We start from the raw sequence: 19,818 nt of genomic DNA, 5'->3' as shown, positions 1-19,818 counted from the left end.
ACTACAAATATATTATAAGTAGGAGAATGATCTCATAATTTTGATATATGCACAAAATGCTAAATGTGAAATTAAATACTTGGTTAACTTACTTGGGAAATATCTTTAAATGGAAATTCTACTAATTCTCAATTCTAAATGTTTATCTTCTAAAAAATCATTTAAAATTGTGACTTAATTACACACACACACACACACACACACAAACACACACTGTAAAAAGCAGTGTCTAATGCTCTTTCTAAAACCCAATGTTTTAAAGTATTGAATTTGTTCTACATTAAAACTTCAATGATTTGGGCCAGCAGAGCCCTAGACTTGGGCTAGGTCTAGTTGCTCTAATCTGGAGTCTGCTCTCTTCTACATTTTGTTTGTTTGTTTGTTTCTTATTGTCTGTCCAGCCCAGGACTCAGAACTCACTGATGAAGAAACTTTGGAAATGAATACAATGCCTTAGCAGCAGGAAGTACTGGGGCAACTTCATGGGATGCTCTTAGAAATGAAACAGGCTTATCTCAGAGCCTACCTGGATTTAAAAAAATATTATCCAACAATTTCCTCTCCCTTATAATTTGTTTAGTCTACAATTTAAACAAATTTATGCCATGGATAACTGAAAGAACATCTTATAAATAAGGCCAATATATAAAAGAGATAAAACTTAGCCTGGCTGGGACAGGTAGAGGAAGGCAGTTTTGGGAGTCTCCTAGAGTGCATGGTAGAAGTGGTCCTGATTTATTTGGTTATTAGTGCTTGTTTGCATCATTATCTGCATTTCACATTATGACTAATTTGGTAAATGCTTACGTAGTAAATTACTATAATCCTGATACAAAGATGGAGGTCTTCAAAATGAGCAAACAAAACAACAATAGAACACAGGTAAAGCAATCTGTAGTAAAGAGGAAACAATTAGAGTCAATTTCATGACATCAAGGGATTTTCCTTTGAAGGAATCTACTGATTCAGGAGGCCATCTGGATTATACCAGTTTGTTAAAGTAGAAAGACTAGAGAATCGCTAAAACACAACAATGACAACAAAAATCTAAGGAGTATAGACTATTGATTTTAAAATAAATGAAACTAGCACATAATATATTCATTAAATACCCAAAACAGTTAGGGATACAGGAGGTTTTCAAGTGATGGTGTCTCAGGACTCCATGAGGATACAGAATAAACAATTCCTTTACTTTCAAATTTTTGTTGCAAGACTACTCAGATGGGTTGGCTGATATTTTTATTGTTTCATTTTGAAATTCAGTGTGACTGATTCATCCCAAAACTATAGTCAAGAAGGCCCTCTGTGTAAACTTTGTATATTCACATGCAATCTTTGCTTAAACATTCGATGACTTCACCTGTCTTTAAGAAGTGAGCACAGAGGCCATCGAATGCCGGGGACAATTAATTATCAGTCTGTTAGCAAGAAGGTAGAAAAAGACGGGAAAATGTTTAATATGTAAGTAGAGCTTTGTGACAACTAGGTTTGAAATTAATAAAGTGAAGACTGTGAAAATGGCTTACCGGTTATTATTACTCCTCAGTGCTATGAATTATGCTCTCGGTTGCTGTGATGTGGCATGATGTTGGCTTGCCATTTTATATTGCCCAGAAGTAACTGGCAGTTGTTATTCCTCTTGGATGAAAATATGAGTTGAATTCAAGAAGTCACACTGGCACATGGAAAAACTAAATTTTTCTCATTGTAATGATGATAACATGCAAAGTACCAGTCATATGACTAAAATCTTAGGTTGCAGGGATGATTTTTAAATGTTATTATGCTGTTAATCTACTCAATTCTAACTGTCCTATCGTTCATATGTTCCATTTTCCCCATATTTCTTTGGGCTTTATGAATTCTGCTGTAGATACTTACTTAACCAGATTACTACAAACTAAACACAAGGGAGAAAAGCAAGTTTGCCGGCTCCTCAAATTATTTAAGTATCATGTGTTCAGAGCTAAGTGTGACATATAATCAAGATACAAGGTATTCTTGATGAAATGAAATTCCAAGATTACGTGGAAAGATGTATATGGGGAAGTGACTGTGAAGATGAAATAACCCATCCCAGACAAGACTGTCTTAACATGTAAATGGATTGGAAACAGACGTCAGTATCTTAAGAAGAAATTAGAGAATTTTGAATGTTAAATATAAAAGTAAATGGCCATGGAAATGTTTCTATTTTTCAAATCCAAAGTTAATGAATTACACATTTACTGATTTCAAAATCCAGACTAGGTGAATGAAATCCTCTATGCTTTTAAATCATAGAATTCTAAGAAATATCACATTATAATAATCACTGAACAATTTCCTTTATGGAAACATTTTTTCAGCTCTCTGGTGGCTCAGTTTTTCTTAAACAGCTATAAATTTTGCCTATTTTTCTTTCTCATAAACCAAGAGGAACTTACCAACAGAAGCAAATCTTTCTTTAAAAATACACATACTTTAATGTAATTGCTTTGTCATGACAAAATGAAGTTGCCATATTCAAAAACATTACATCCAGACATTCTTTTCTAAGACTATTACATTTGTGTTTAAATTTGTTAACTAAAAACTGTACTAATTCAATTTTTTTTATGTTTCTGAAGAAGTTGTCTAAATTTTCCTTAAAAATTCCATGTATATCATTTTTTCTTTTAGTATATTGACTATTCCTCAGGATATGAAAGCTAATAATAACATATGTGGCATTATGAAATACTATTTAAATTCCAGCCAATTTTATATATTTATTACTTTGAATTCTTTCCCCAAGACTTCAGTGAAAATAAACATTTGCAGCATCTACTTGTAGAAGACAGTACTTTATCCTTCAGTTTTGTTTTAAATATTGAACAGCATTAGGGAAAATTACCAACCTTCTTAAAAAAATTCATCTGATAACCATTTAAGCAAACATATAGTTTATAATAACATGGTAAAACAAAATAAAGCTATCACTAAAATTTTGCCTTTGAATTTAATTTTAAATGATCCTTAAAAATTATGTGAAAGGTAGAATCTCCATTTTTTTCAATTTTACTACCTCTCATTAATATATCACAAGCACAATGAGTTTAGCTTAATAATCATATGTATGGGATAGATATGTGATTGAATTTAGTTATATAAAAACCTGGTTTATATTGAAATTACTAATGGAAAACTTTGGTCATTTTTCTTTTGTTTTTGGATTAATATTATTTTTGCTTATATGTGGTATAGTTGGAACAAATACAAATGACGTTTTATAGTTTCATAGAACAGTCAGTTTTCACATATACATGAAGCATAGCCTGATTTGTTGCGAAGGTAATACCATGCAATGATCCATTAGGAAATAAATCCAATTGAGATAATTCTTGTCAATGTACCGGCAGTGTGTTTATTATTTGTAGCAAAGACGTTCACATGTTCAACACTGGGTTGCTTCACTGAATAACTGAATGAACCATGAAAACTCAAATGTAGCATTTCTTTATGGGGATTTGCACAGTCTTTGAAAATCTAATGGAGTTCTTGACAGTCTTCCAAGAAATGTGTAAATGTATAAATATTAAAATTATGTATAAAATATGTAAAAGCATGCATACATAAATTATCCCTACATAATTTAAAATATAATTTTTACTGGTTCAGGAATTTAGTTTGTTAATAAATTCCAAAACATTTTTTTTTTCCTAACCCTTTGTGGCTAATTCATCATGGGTTAATGTCACATTCCCAATCAGACTGTCCTAGAAACCTTTAATAAATAACTCTCCACTGAAATAGTATTTTATTGACATTATAATTCTTATTTTTAAGCAACCCTACATGGAAGTTTACTTTTTCAGTAGCAATAATTAACAAGTTGATTATTGTTTGTAAAAGGTACCCATTAACCTCTGTTCTCCTACCTTGTAAGCTTTTCTGTTTTGAAACTCAGTTTCAGATCATTCCAGAGCTGAAACTCCTATCTCAGATACAAACAAAACCACACTCTATATTGGTAACAATGCATAAATCTGCGTTTGTGGTTTCTGTGTTTATCCTGAGCAACAGTTTTGTATATAATTAATAAATATAATTTATACTGAGAGATTATCTCATGACTCCATAAGAACGTAATTATTAATCTGGTTCCCTTTAAAAATTCTACTGTATAGTTAAGAATTATTCAACACAGGCTTTTGGAAAATAACATCAAAATAATGTTTCAGAAAACAACATCACATGTTATTTTTGGAAAACAGCATACAATATCTGATGTGAATATATATGTACACATTCAAGTACAAAAATATATACATATAATCTATTTCACATGTGTGTATACATATACATATGTATATACACATTCATACACATACACACATACGTAAACATATATATATAAAATCTGTGGTGGATGCATGATTTAGAAAATGATGTTAGAAGCATGTGACCTACACTATGCTTTGATAAGCCAGTCAATGTTTTTTATTGTTTGGTAAAACTCTTCTTGTGCACTTTGAGCATTCAAGTATTAGTGACATCTTGTTTCTGATATAATAACAGCTTAAACCAATTTATGTTAGTTCTGAATCCAGGTGGTGAGCCTGTGAATGCCTGCGTAGTGTAGTGTTCAGGAGCCATATCCTGTGTACCCTTGATGATGTTCTTGGTTGCTCTACACAGTAGAATGCTAGATCCTCTTTGTTCCTTTAGTTACTTATTTTACAAATAGGATATTTTTCTTGTTATCTGGGGCTTGGCCCTTTTCTTCATAAATATTTGATTAATAGTTATTTAATGAATATCTGCACTTATAAGTAAAATATCTTTAGGAAAAATAACCACAACAAAACCTTGGAGATTTCAATATTCAGCTTTAAAACCTTTCATGAAACAACCCTATATTAATTAATACCAAGAGCAACTCAAGCCACTGAAGACAGAGTGATATCAATGTACTGTTCTATGGTGAATCAAAGCACTTTACGTAAAATGATACAGGGGCTCACGAGTTGTTTATGGAAGAGTCTAGTATGAAAGACATTGTGAAACTGTGTGAAAAGAACAAAATAGACTTTAGGAGAGAAATTGATGAGCTTGGAGACATGACAAAATGGACATCTTTTTTTGTTTTGGCAGTGGATAACCTGCCTTTTAACTTTTTCACTTTTTTATGAAATACATCTCAGAAATCCACATTAATGCTTAATTTTCAGCATGATGTATACACAGAATTAATGAAAAATCTGAAGATGACTCATTGGTCCTATTCTAAGAATAATTTTAAAAGAAAAATAATCTTATTGAAAAATAGGCATTTAGCAACCCAGAGACCTTACACACAAAAGGAAAGCCAAATTTCTGTGGTTGTTACTGTGGTCACCACTATAAATAGATTTCATAGCAGCAAATTAAAGGTAACCTTAATTATGGAATGAAGGTAGGCATGCTGTAAAATTGTGCCGTTACAGGGAAGAGGGTTAGTTCATTATAGTTAGATGTATTCAGTAGGTGTTCTTAGAATTTCATATTTCTACTTAAAACTTTTGTTTATGGTAAAAGGAACAGCTCTGTAGGATATTATAGTTTTTTCTCTCTTCATAAAGTATCTAGACTATCATTATATACCATTTATTCCTTAAGCTCCAAATTGTGAGGGGAAAGTATCTATTTAATCTCTCACAGACAAAATTCTTCATTCTGATAGTCCAACCATAAAATTGATCCATGGCCCAAGAATTACTTTCGAACTGTAGTGAAAAGGGTGTACCTAAAAGAATAGCAACACCAATAACAAGAAAAAATAAAATGCTCATACACAAATTGAAACAATTATCCCTTCACAACAAAAGCATAACTTCATCCATGTCCCTGCAAAGGACATGGTCTCATTCCTGTTTATGGCTGCATGGTATTCCATGGTGTATATATACCACATTTTCTTTATCCAGCCCATCATTGATGGGCATTTGGGTTGGTCCCATGTCTTTGCTACTGTAAATAGTGCTTTAATAAACATACAGGTACATATGTCTTTATAGTATAATGATTTATCTTCCTTTGGGTATATACTCAGAGCTAATGGGATTGCTGGGTCAAATGATATTTCTGTTTTAGACCCGTGAGGACTTGCCACACTGTCTTCCAGAATGATTGAACTAATTTACATTCCCACCTGAAACTTAGATGACGAGTTGACAGGTGCAGCAAACTACCATGGCTGTTTACCTATGTAACAAACCTTCACATTCTGCACATGTATCCTGGAACTTAAAGTAAAATAAAAAAAAATAAGAAAAATAGCCTATTTTTCAAGTTAATCTTATTATGGGCCATTTTAAAAAAGAAATTTCCTAAAAGTCAATTGTCCTTGACGATGGAACGTTTCTTTCTGTGTGCTTTTCATGACCTGCTGGAGAACTTTACTAAATTATAGTCCAGTAGCTGGACAGAGCTGTATGTGTAGTTGCCTAACTCTGATTGTGCAGTTTAGTAGTCCTGAAGGGGAATATTGTTTTGAAGGCTGAGTGAACTGCATGACGATTCTCATTGCTCACTGGCTGATGAGTTGTGGCATGACTAGGAAGCTCTGCTTGTATTCGCAGATGACAAGTCACACCTGAAGAGCTGGATACTACTCACATCCAATTTTCATCAACATTAACACATTTTCAGTAAACATTTGATTTGGAGTACATAAAAATGTTTTTCTGTTCAATAATTGATTTAAATATTTCTTAATTGTGATTGTGGGGTGGTGAATTGATATGGCAAAACATTAAAAATTTGAAGAAAGATTCCATCACTCCAACCAGTTAAAATGCTGGGAGAACTGATGAGTTTGTTTCTCATAAAAAAATTTTACCAAAAATGGTTACCATAAAAATATATGTGTACTTCTGTGTAACTATATTGACCACATTTATCAATATGGGGTTACTGGAGAAAGACTGCACACATTCTTCAACACATTGTTATGAATTATGAGACACTCACTGAAATATGCATGTTCCAAGACAGAAAGTGGATACCACTGGTAATTATAGGAGGGAGAAAAGAACTGGCAGGGAGGTCACATTATTGTTGACTCAGATTTTTCAGTTTACCCCAAAAAAGCATTCTGCAGTATCTTGCCAGTTCCTCCTATTCCCAATATAGGCAATATCATAGCCTGTATAGCATTTCATTGCATTTCACTCTTTACATACTTACCTCCTTTTGCTGGATATAAACTGTTTAAAGACAGGGAATATGTGTTATTCCTTTCCAAGTCTTTTCCATGTAGCATAGCACATGGCATATAGTAGATGTTCAATAAATATTTATTCCATAAAAATGTTTTAGATATAAATAACATAGAGAATTTAATCTCCATGTAAATATTTAAACCATGCATGTCTGTCATTTAAATGATATATTTTCATTCTTTTTGCAATTGCAGCATATCTATCATGTTTTAAAATCAGAGCATTGTCTTTTGAGAGTCCTATTTTAGGCTTGACTTTTAAAGGCAGTGAACAAGCAATCAAAATTTGTTTCTTTGTGTTAAGCTAATGGGCATAAAAAATAATATGACAGTATGATTTTCACTAAGAAAGGTTATTTTGGAACTACTGGGATTTTAGATATTTGAAGTAGTAATTACTTCCTCTATAAACATTACCTTTTAGAGTCAAATATTACTTTCCTGTTGCAGTTCAACTTTTTCCTTAAAGGAAAATGTCTTGTATTCACAATTTACATGCAAAGCATTTGAAACCAAAGCAGTTTGCTCCTTTCATGGCGTATTATTCCATGTGGTAATTAGCCTTTTCATTTGTTTTAATAGCATTGTAAGGTCATACAATGCTAACCATCATAATAATAATGCTAACCATCATCATAATAATGATAGTAGCTTATATTTATTCAGTATTCATTATATGCCAAGCATTTCACTAAGCATTTTTTATATGTGCTTTGTCATTTAATCCCCAAGGAAAATTTTTGATGTGGCTGATTTTATATCTCCCTCTCTATAAGCCTATTATCTATCTATGTCTATCTTTATCAATCCAAATATCTTTATATCATTATCCACCTGTCTACAGTCTATCTCTAACATCTCTTTCTCTTTATCATCTATCCATCCAGCCATTGTCATATGTCAGACAATTTTCTAATTGGTAAGCAATGTGGTCAGGATAATAGCGTAGGGAAAGCCATCTCCAGATTTTGTAATCTTGGTTCTTTAAAGCTCTGAGTATCCAGCAACTGAATTTAATTAGCATGTTTTGAATAATTCTCAAACCATGACCTGTTTTAGTGAAGTACTTGTGTTATCATTTATAAAACAACAGGCCAGACATGCTAACTCACACCTGTAATCCCAGCACTTTGGGAGACCGAGGGGGGGTGGATCACCTGAGGTCAGGAGTTCAAGACCAGCCTAGGCAATGTGGTGAAATCCCATCTCTACTAAAAATATAAAAATTAGCTGGGTGCAGTAGCACGTGCCTGTAATCCCAGCTACTCAGGAGGCTGAGGCAGGAGAATTGCTTGGGCCTGGGAGGTGTAGGTTGCAGTGAGCTGAGATTGCACCATTGCACTCCAGCCTGGGTGATACAGTGAGACTCCATCTCAAAAAACAACAACAAAAAAACAACAACATATGTTTCTAGGGTTGTACTTCATTAAATAAATTAAATATTATCAAGTCACTACAGCTAAGATTCCAACAGTATTTTTTTCTATATTGAATGAATATCAACTCTTACGTGATGTTCATCAACATTTACACATAGAGGCCGTTATCATTTAGAACTTACCGTAGTCTTGGGTTTGGTTCCAGAATTGGCCACTGGGGTGGAAGATGGTAGGTCAATGGACTCAGAGTTAGAAGACAAATTTACTTGTGTCTGATTTACTGAAACGGCATCTGTTCCACTTTCAGATCCTGATTCCAGGTCCTATTAAAAACAAATGCACTGATATGAAGGACGTATGAATGTTCTCAAATGCCCTTCTTCCTATCACCAGCAATTTGCCACTTTTTCCTTCTCCCAATGCACACTGATACACTGAAGAGCTTCTGACAGCTGACACTGACGTATCACACATAATCATGCATTATGTTGTAATAACCATTGTACTCATCAGAGGGTCTGCAAATACTTGAGAAAGAGGTAACATACTATTTGGTAATTTAACAGCTTAGTATGCATTGAAAGGGCCAGGAGTGTGACTAGCTAGGGCACCGAAGAGAAGTTAGAAGGCAGAAGGCCATAGCCACACCTTCCTTGCTGTGTGACCTTGAATCACTCACTGACACTCCTCTGGCTATACAGGGCTTCCTGGAATTCCTCACGGGGCCACTGTGGATTTCAACTACAAAGAGAGCTCCCGTTTCTCCTTACCTCAAACTCTTCTATGTTCCTATTCAAACTCTATGGTAACAGCTATTGTAGAGGCCTGGAATAGCTTAGCTCAAATGTCTGTCTATGTAATAAACTGAAGGCAGGAATTATGCTTTGTCATGTATCCTTCAATTCCCTTGTTTGAAAATGGGTATGATGATAGTAGGCACTCATGGAGTTTCATGAGCATAAAGCATAGTGCTTGTAATTGGCTGCGAATAAGTTTCATTAAGTGCTAGCCACTCCTATAAATATTATTATTAATATCATCATGTTTTCTTAGCAACTACTACATAGCATGAGGTCAAAACATGTCTGTTGAGTGGATATAATTACCTGGTAACCTTTGCAAAGGCTGTGAATTTAATATATTGTATGCTTTCTTTGAATTATAGGTGGCTTGCCTTCACAGAAGAATGGTAGTGGGGGGGGGGGCGGGAAACGCAGAGGGAATGGAACAAAGGCACCTATCACTCTATGCTTTTAATCTGAGAAAACTCTGAGTTAAACATCTCTATGTCTCTTCTTTCTACATCTCAACTTTGCTGTGGTTCACATGGTAAATATCATGACTTGCACTCCAACCCTCTGGTCTTATGCTTTGCCATTCTCTTGTTTCTTGGGCCTACCTTTTCTTTGTCATTTCTTTGAATACAGTAAGCTTTTATCTACAGCAGGAACTAGGCTCTGTGCTCTTTCTTGTCCCTCATGCCAGTATTTCCCTTTGCTGGCCCCTTCTTGTCACTCCAGTCTCAGCTTGAATATTACTACCTCAGAGAAGCATCCCTTGATGTTTCAAAGCAAAGAAGTTTCCTCCCTTCAACTTCTATAGCATATCATTCTCTATTTTATAATCCTCTTTGTTAATCTACAACATTATGTATGTATCTATCTATCCATCTATCTGTCTATCATGTATCTATCTACCATCTATGAATTTACCTACCCACCTACCTAACTATCCATCTATGCATTCGTCTCTCTTGTCTGTCTTCCTATATTAGAATCTATGCATCACAAGTGCAGGGACTTTATCACCTGTCTTGTTTACTGATGTATTCCCAGATGTTAGAATAGAGCCTGGCAGATAGAACATGATCATTAAATACAATTTCGTGAAAAAAACAACTAGACTGACAAATATTAATATCTTCCTTAATTCTCATAATAGAAGTAATTTTTATAGTTTCTGCTATAAAATTATGTCATCAAAAGCATTGAAACTAAATATTCTCCAGTTGGAAGGGCACAAAAGACATATGCAGCAAAAAGTAATGTTATACTCTCTAGATGTGTGTGCATGTGCAAGTGTGTGTGTGTGTGTGTGTGTGTGTGTGTGTGTTTGTGTTTGTATGTGTGTAAAATATATAAATCTGACCAAATTTTTGATGCCTTGAATGATTTCAGTTCAGGGCCATGTCTTCTTTTTGTGCATAGAAAAGATCAACGTTTTACCTTAAAAATATGATTCATTAGAATTTCAAATTGGATCAACATCAAATAGCCTTAAATAGCAGTTAATTTATCAACATTGAATGCATAGTCATAAGTAGCAGGGAATTTACAAGCCATTTATTTTTTACCTTTAGGTATATTAGAAATATTTTGCATTAATTTCCTGTTTGTGATTTAATTAGATAAATAACAGAGGAATCTTCCTTTTTTTCTAACCATATAATGCTTCCAAGGCGAAATGATAACTTTTAGAAACTCTTCCACCCTTTACTGCATTTTCACCTTTCACAGACAATGCTTTACAACCATTCCCTGCTTCAGGGTTCACCAACTCCACGTGGAAGGTACCATCATCACACAAGAGATGGCAAAGCCAAAGCTTAAAGTAAGTAACTTGACCAAAGTCATATCCCAAGGCAGAGCTGGTATTAGAGCTGAAGTCTGTCGTACCCCAGAATTCAACTTTTTAAAGTAACCACCATGATATTCTGCGGGGGCCTCAAACACAACTAAATAAGTAAATTTTAACAGGGCTATCAATGTGTAGTTTAGTATAAATCTTTATTATTTTCTGTCCTCTGTTCAATTTGAGAAATAACCCAAAAGCTTTCCAAGATCTCTCATATCCACTCCCTCCTTTAATTTTCCACTGCTACCATAAGCAAACCAAGTAGTGAATAACCTTGGATTATCATCACAACTGCCACCTCATAATTTCCCTGTGACTCCTCCACCTTGCTTTGTATAATTAATCCTACAAGCCATCTTCCTGCAAGACCCCATCCATCAGTGTTACCCTATGCCTCCAATTATGCCAGACAATGGAAATATAGAGCTCTCTGAGGGGATTTTTTTTTTTAATCATGGCAGGGACTACATGTGGTGTGGCGTGTGCTAGAAGTGCATATAGCACTCAACTCTGGACCAGGAAACTGCATTTAGTGATCCATTGGTTGTTCTGATCTGGAGATCACGAGAAAAGGTCTCACTGGTGACCCTCAATATGGAGAAGGGAATGGAAGCCATGGTGATTCCCAGGGAGAATATTCAAAGGCAGACAAAGGGAGAATTGAGTCTAGAACCTGGATATAAGATTTCAGAGGCAGATGCAGGAAGAGGAGCCATTGAAATGTATGTAAAGCAACTGTTGAAGAATAGAAGGAAAAGCAGGAGAGCATCCAGAAGCCAGGAGAGGAGTGAATGTCAAGGAAGAGAAGCAGTTCAAGCACATCTGATGCTGTGGTGAGAGACTGCATGGGCACTGCTGGATGTGTCAGATAAGAGAAGGGTGGGGAGAAATGATGGAACAATAGCCAATAATTAAATCAAGAAAGAGGCTGAGTGTGATGGCTCATGCCTGTAATCCCAACACATTGGGAGGCCAAGGCGGGAAGATTGCGTGAGGCCAGGAGCTCTAGAACATAGAGCTGGGCAACATAGAAACCCCATCTCTACAAAATAATAAAAAAAATAGCCAGACGTGGCGATGCATGCCTGTAGCTCCAGCTATAGTTGCTAAAGAGAAGAAGAGTGAGAACTAGTAGGAACAGAGCAAAGGAATTTGAATCTAAGTGAGAGTGCGAATAATTGGTAGAGCAAAGCAGGAGGTGGGAAGGAATAGCGATGAGGATGGAGACAGGTCAGCATTAGATGACAGGAACAACACATCTTTTATTCATGTTAGAGGAGAGAAAGAAGCAAAGAGGCACCTATACCTATTTGCAGGTGTGATGCCAGGACATCTTTCAGTGGTCTCAATTTTCTATGAGTGGAGGAAGACAAGAGTGTTAAGAGGTAATGATGCTAAGAGATAAGTGTAGGTAAAGTTGTTAAATGGCTACCTTGAAATATTAGAGAAGATCCATGGAGACCCAAAGATACTGCAGAACAGCAGGAGAGGCCCAGTCAAAGGTTGTAGAGTGGTTCTGGCCCGTATGTGTCTGAAATTCTCTATGGTATCAATGAAATATCCCAAGAGACCATCAACATTCCCTTAATTACACATTGACTAGAAAACTAGTCCTAATTCGAACTTTAAAACTATCTGATTATTAGGAAGAAAATGCCCTGTCTAACAACCAGGGAATTCTGGTTCTGGAAATGGAACTTATCTCATTGTAAATAGAAAATCGTCATGTTGGGAAGGCTTTTGTTATAGCAGAATGAGCATAGGCTTTGGAGTCTGACAGATGTGGATGCAAATCTCACCTGCTGGGTGACCTGTGGTAAATTCTCATAGTATGACTGTCAAGAGGTTAAATAAAGTAACTTACATAAACGTTAGCACTCATTAAATACTAATGTCTTCATCTCATCCCCTATGATGAGATCCCCTCATTTATCCTATGAGATTGGCTGTCTCAGCAAGTTCTAAGAGACTGGCACGCTGTGAGTGCCTGGATAAAATGAGGCTTGCAAAGGAGAAAATCACCAGACCTTGGGCTGTGTTGATTCATCAGGCTATAGCCAATTTGTAAGGGTTTATCTATGTACGCTCCTTTAAATCTTTATCTCTACCTGTGCTTTAATATTTTTTTACATTAAAGACATCCTTAAAGGCTATATTATTCTTGATACTTTTTATTATATAAAGAACTAATTCTGGCATTTTCTCATAAATATTCTCAAGCTGGGGTGGAATGGGGGGTGATGAGTGTTTCACTGTGTGTCTTGTTCTTCCTGATAAACTATAAATTCACAGTGAAGTATGAGGGTGGGGCAGAGGCGGTTTGTCCTCTGTATCTGGGTCAGGGCTCCTTGGTAGATGCTCAAGGTCCTAATCCTGCCATTGTAATCCTCTTATTTGACCTCATAATTATCAAAAGGAGTGGAAAGTTCTTCGGAAAAAAATTTGATGATGAAAGAATGTTAAAATTAGCTTTAAATTCCAAGGAACATAGATAAAAAACAAAAGGTGACCTAGAAAAACATAAACACCAGAAAGGAGTTTTGAGGGCTTTTAGGATATGTCTTATTTGTCTCTAGCTCAAGGCCTGGTGTGAGTAAGTCTAGTACAAGGGGGAGGAAGGAGAATTAACCATCAGTAAGTATGTACTCTGTGCTTGATCCGTGAAATACCTCTTACATACATTTTTTTTTTCATTTATGCCTCCCAATGTGCTACTAGTTAGGAAATAATATCTCAATTTATCACATGAATCTGCAGCTGAGAAATTAAATACTTTATCTTCCCAGAAAGTCAGCTGTAATGCTGGCATTTGAACTCAGACCTTCACACTCCAAAGTTCATAATGTTTCCACTGTATTATTTTGCCTATTCTGAATATATCTCTATTTACAGAGTTAACAGTTGTGATATTCTGTGAGATAATGTGTGCAATATAAAATCCAGTTTACATTTAAATGCAGGCAGAAGAATATGTATCAAATACTTTGATATGTAACAGTTATATTTCAGTAGGGGCTCGAATTTATATATATGATTTTCTACTGCTTTGATCTCAGGTAAACACAAATTTCTTGACTTAATGTGTTTATTCTTGAATAACACAAGTTTTGGATGAATTGAAAACTGATTCATAGGTTAATTATAAGTAAACTCAACCATCACGTTTCCTAGATCTGTACAAACTAAGCCATTTAATATGATGTTGATAATAAATATGTAAACCATATAGTTGATCCTAGAATCTGTCTTCCAAATTTTGAGTGTTAGACTCTCAGAGGAGTGTTTGTATTATGTAAAATTGATGCATGATGAAATGAAGTTCTTAGCTCTGTCTCTTTCACTGTATTTCACTAGTGAATTTTAGAGTTTTCTGAAGTTAACATCATCTAAATCCTTTCTTAGAGTGTGCTGGGTTAGTTCAACTAGCATCCATCCATCCATCCATCCATCCATGTAGCAAATCTGTAGTAAGCATCTTCTACATGCAGTACAAATTTGTGGGACAGTGATAGACATAGTACTTGCTAATGGAGTCTCTCTCATATCAGAGAAGACTGACAATTAAGGAAGGTTTGATAACTACAAAGCATAATTTCCCAAGGTGACTTTCCTTCCTGTTTAATTATAAACATGTTCTTTTGTATCACCCATTTCTCTGGGGTCTCTCAGTATAGAAGTAATGCATAGAATGTATGCATGATGCACAGAAGTATTTTAGTTATCATTATGGTACTGTATTGGGCCATATGTTGGTAGATGCCATTAAGAAGGATGTTTTCTTTGCAAGAGAGACCATATAAGGTAAAGAGAGATGACTTCTATGGGAAAAGAAGTGGAAAGTGGAAAGCTCACAGGAACGTGCCGCCGCAGGTTCACTGGTGTGCCCGACGGAGAGGAGCTGGTGCTGAGGGCGTTCTCTATGTCCTGATCAAGCTGGTCCAGTTTCATAATCAGCAGCACCATGGAGTCCAGCCGTGCCCTATCTCGATCTTCTCTTATTTCCTGAGGAACAGAACATGTTGTTACTGAATCTGAAAGGCCATTTCTTGGTAAGAATAAAATGTTCTCTGTTTTTCAGTGTGACAAAAGGGACACTGGATAACAGGCAGTCTTTAACTGAAAAAGAAGTTCCATTCTGTATCATCAATGGGCTCTTCATTGGGAAGATACCAACCTAGTGCCAAGAAAGCATTATACATGAGTATTAAAAATATATCTTACAAAGCAAAGTGCAATGAAAAAAGAAGTATAACAATGACTAATGGCATGTAGTTACTAGTTTCCCGTTAATTATTTTTGGGAAAAGTTATATACTTCTTTTTTTCAGAGTACAAGTTGATTATTTAAAAGGTACTAATAATTGTTTGTGGCTTGAAATTTTAGGGATGCATATGAGATAATATTTTTGGAAGGCTCTTTTGCAGTATAGTAAAAATGCTGGAAAAGAATTAAGCAAGGCAAATTTTCTGTTTGTGCAGGGGGACAGTCTTCCTAGCATGGGACCATTTACCCACTGCTACTTTTAGCTATATCCTTGCTAAAATTCCTTCTCTTGAGTTTCTTCTCTTTCACACACTTTTATAAAAACAGTTCCCGTAACAGTTTGTATTTTTGTAAATGACTATGGTTATTTATTCTCAATTCTCGATGCTACAGACATATATTGGTAGAAATATTTTTGCTTAAAGGAGTAGCTAAAGCTTCTCATTGACCATTTATGTTACTTGGGCATGACCCTCCCCTTCAGGTGTGTTAGTTCTAGGATAGGATGACTGAGAGTATTGGCTGGAAAAAAAAAACATGGAAAGCACAGTTAGGTTCTTCAAAAGCAACATCTACTGAGAAACGTCATAGATGTGGGGCAGACTTTTGGGGAAAGTCATCATTTGTGACTTATGTTGCCATCCTGTCATCTGTCTGATTATATTTATCTGGGTGAAATCAGCTTTAAAGGACCACCAGTGGCTGATGTCAATGGGAAAACACATCTTGACAGAAGCCTGACGGCTATCAATACAATGGTGGCATCTTGAGGGTTCACTCTGGTGATGGTTCGTTGTGAGAGGAAAGTGATGACGGCCTAAATCACAAGGTTTTTTTCTTTTTTTCTGCATTTATTTTAATCCTTCTAAATTCCCCCAGCCTCCATTAAAAAGCACCCCCAAGGAACAGGGTCTAGGATAATTTTGTGGGTTAATCTAGTTTTATAGAACTTTTTATATCCTAAACAGTGGGAACAGATTGTTAATATTACAGAGACATTATCTTTCACACGTCTGATGATTGGTTTATCAGGTTAAATTGGTCAGATAATCAATTAATTAAGCTAACACTAGATATATTATTTGAGTAAACTGTACTTGAACTGGGTTTAACAGATTAACGTAAATTGAAAAAGCTAGTCATGCTTTCACAAAGACAAATTAATTTTGAGAATACATTGAGAATTTTTTTTAGCTGTGCTAATTCCTTCAGAATGCTATGCTGTTGTTATTACTTCCGTCTCCTCCTATTTCCCCTGCTGTCTAAAGCACTTAATAAGGCTGTGACAGAAAATTATACTTTTTTGTCATCATAAAGTATTATTGTACTTAAAGGGGTCCATATTTGCAAACAAACAGACCTTATCCTTTCCATGTATCCTATCCCTCACTGCTACAGAACTTTGTTACATTCAAAGAAGTGTTATTGATACTATGATCATGCTTATAACTTATTTAGGTTAATTCCATTCTAAATATTCCAGAAAATGGAAAATCTGATTGAATAGTTATTAAATCCCTGTAATCACTCTTCCCATGTGTTTTATTATATAATTTCCTTTTCTTCTAAATCAAAGTTGTGTTTGACAAGATGATGATCTTCGCATCTCTATTTCCACATACGGTTTTGTGTGATTATCTTTCCTTTCTCAGTTATAATGTCCTCCAGGACAAACATTTGATTTTTCTACCTGGCAGACATGGAGTTAAGTTGTACACTGCTCAAGCAATCCATTTTCAGGCATAATAATAATGAAATCAAATGGAGCCACTGAAATAACACCTCCCAAATCCTTAGAAAATGTTTCTTGGTATTTTCCAGCTACTAAGTTAATGTTGGATAAAGCAACATATCCTGCAGCTATCCTAGGCAGATCAGCAGTAGTCTCAGAAACAATTTGTCTTTGAATTAACTGGATGCTGACATTGTGCTTTAAAAACAGTTTCAAATCCATGGGCTGAGCATCAAATTATTTCAAATGATCTGCCAAAAGGATTGAAACCAAAAATTCTTACTCTGATATTCATTTAGAGATATAAGCCTATGTTGATTCCCTTTTCTTCCTGAATGCATCCGTGTTCACCATCCATTACATTTAGCCTGAAATGTCAAGTACACAGACCAGTATCATATGTTACACATTCAAAAAAGTTCACAAAATAGAGTGACTGCAAACCTGATGCTTTGGATAAACACTATTGCTCTTGTTTTTAAAGCCCCAGTATTAATATTTCACAAAGTTCTAACCTTTCATATATTGATGGCTACACTCCAGCAAATGTTTTCATGCCTAATATCAGAGCAGCATATTTGCGTATTTTGTCTCAATTGACATCTATACTGGATTTAAAAATCTCCCTGTCACTATAGTCCGAGAAGAGGAACTTCTTAACAAATGAAGCTGCCTACCAATGAAATTAATATTTCAGTAACTTAACCTCTGTAAATCAAGGCCAGGATGCTAAATTCTCTTCCTTCCCATCTTTCCTTCCTTCTTCCCTTCAGTCACTGGTCCAAGGAACTGAATATTTATCAGCAAGAAAGACAGATCAAATTTCTGTTTTCCTGAATATTATAGTCAACCATGGGAAGGCAATGAAAGTCAACAGAGTCTTAAGTAAGAGAGTTTCAAATGGGAACAAATGTAAGAAGAAAGTAAGTAGGGTGGTGAAATACATAACTGCAAGATTGTAGCCTGGTCACATAAGAGCTCTTTGCAGAAGTGAGAGTTAAACTATGATGAGGGAGAGGGAGAGGATGACATGAAGGAGATAACAGAGATAGAGAGGCAGAGATAAAGACAGAAAAGGGAGAGGAGGAGAGTGGGGGAGGAGTGGAGCAGTGATTGCAACGAAGTCAAGGAGGATGAGGAAAGCTGGGAAAATAGTGTTCAAGCAGAGTGAAGAGTTTGGTTAATAAGAGAATCAGAAAAAAGAATAGGAAAGTTGAAGGAGGGGAAGTGAGAGGGAGCCCTCGCTTCGGGTGCTAGTGCAAAATGAGGCTGGATTTAAATAGGAGACACACCATATTTTGTTTTAAAGGTCGCTGTAAAGTGGTAAGTTTCATTCTTTGTGTAATGGAGGCCACTGTCAAGCTATAAGCAAAGGAGTGATTTAGTACATTTTATTAACATTTAGGTTTCTTTCTTTTTTCTCTTCCTTCCTTTTTGAAACCAGGTCTCATTCTATTGCTTAGGCTGTAGTGCAGTGCGTGGCATGATCATGGCTCACGGCAGCCTGGATCTCTCAGGCTCTGAGTGATCTTTCCATCTCAGCCTTCCGAGTAGCTGGGACCATAGGCATGTGCAATCAGGTCTGGCTTTTTTTTTTTTTTTGCATTTTTTGTAGAGACAGGATTTCACCATTTTGCAGCCTGGTCTCAAACTCTAGGGCTCAAGAGATACTCTTATCTTGGCCTCCCAAAGTGCTAGGATTACAGATGTGAGCCACTGCACCCAGCCTCGGTTTCTTAATATATATTGTCAATCAAAATACTTTCCATCCAGAGATGCTGCATGACTAATGCATGCTCTTTATCCTAAGGTTATTTATTCTAGTTTTGGTCTTGTTATGCTGAAGTCTAAATTGAACACATATTCAGTGATTGCAAAGAAATAGCAGGTTATTTTATTATGAGACCCTATACATTTTGAGATCAAAGTGAAATAGGAAAAGGCATTGTTTGGGGAGCATATTACTTAGGGGTAGGAAGTGGGTGGGCCATGGTATGTTGGTAAATGTTTAGCAACTGAATCTCCAAAAACAAGAAAGTCTTTATTTGTAGTATTTGTGGATTTCTGTGGTGTAAGTACTCCCCTGACCGATTTCAAGCTGCCAACAAGACATTACTGGCGGCAGGGTTGGAGGAAATGTGCACAGTTGGCCCTTTTGAGCTGGTGTGAGCCAGTGTGAGCTGGCGTATGGTGACTCCAAAACAAAGGCCAGAAGGATGAAGAATTCTTAGAATTTGACTTGACTAGATACATTAATAGTTAAACATATATTTATAATTATGACTTAGTATAATAACATATTAAAATATGCATTTTTTAATGCATTTATGTTCCTTAATATTGGAAGGAATTCCCTGGTCAACAGGAATTAACATTAATCGGGAATTACCTGAGCAATTTATCTGGTTGCCCAAGTAAAGTTTAGTATGAACTGTAGATTTAAATTTTGTGTACTTCTGGGCCAAGCACAGTGGCTCATGCCTGTAATCCTAGCATTTTGGCAGGCTGAGGCAGGTGAATCACTTGAGGTCAGGAGTTTGAAACCAGCCTGGCCAACATGGTAAAATCCTGTCTCTACTAAAAAT

General features: G+C 35.7%; 1 protein-coding gene across 4 annotated transcripts in view; it reads right to left on the bottom strand.

Moving 5' to 3' along the window:
- Positions 1 to 19,818, bottom strand: part of DLC1 (DLC1 Rho GTPase activating protein) — a 546,175-nt gene that overhangs the window by 309,427 nt on the left and 216,930 nt on the right. For all 4 annotated transcript variants that reach the window (XM_037740874.1, XM_037740877.1, XM_017535550.2 and 1 more), the window contains 2 exons: positions 15,091 to 15,240; positions 8,787 to 8,927 (listed from right to left, as the gene is read on the bottom strand). In XM_037740874.1, coding sequence (XP_037596802.1) covers positions 8,787 to 8,927; positions 15,091 to 15,240 — 291 coding nt within the window. The remainder of the gene's footprint in view (positions 1 to 8,786; positions 8,928 to 15,090; positions 15,241 to 19,818) is intronic.

This window comes from Cebus imitator, unplaced genomic scaffold, assembly GCF_001604975.1.
Source record: "Cebus imitator isolate Cc_AM_T3 unplaced genomic scaffold, Cebus_imitator-1.0 Scaffold5, whole genome shotgun sequence".
Lineage (NCBI taxonomy): Eukaryota > Metazoa > Chordata > Mammalia > Primates > Cebidae > Cebus > Cebus imitator.
The sequence above is the reverse complement of the archived record's forward strand: the minus strand, read 5'-3'. Positions and strand labels throughout refer to the sequence as shown.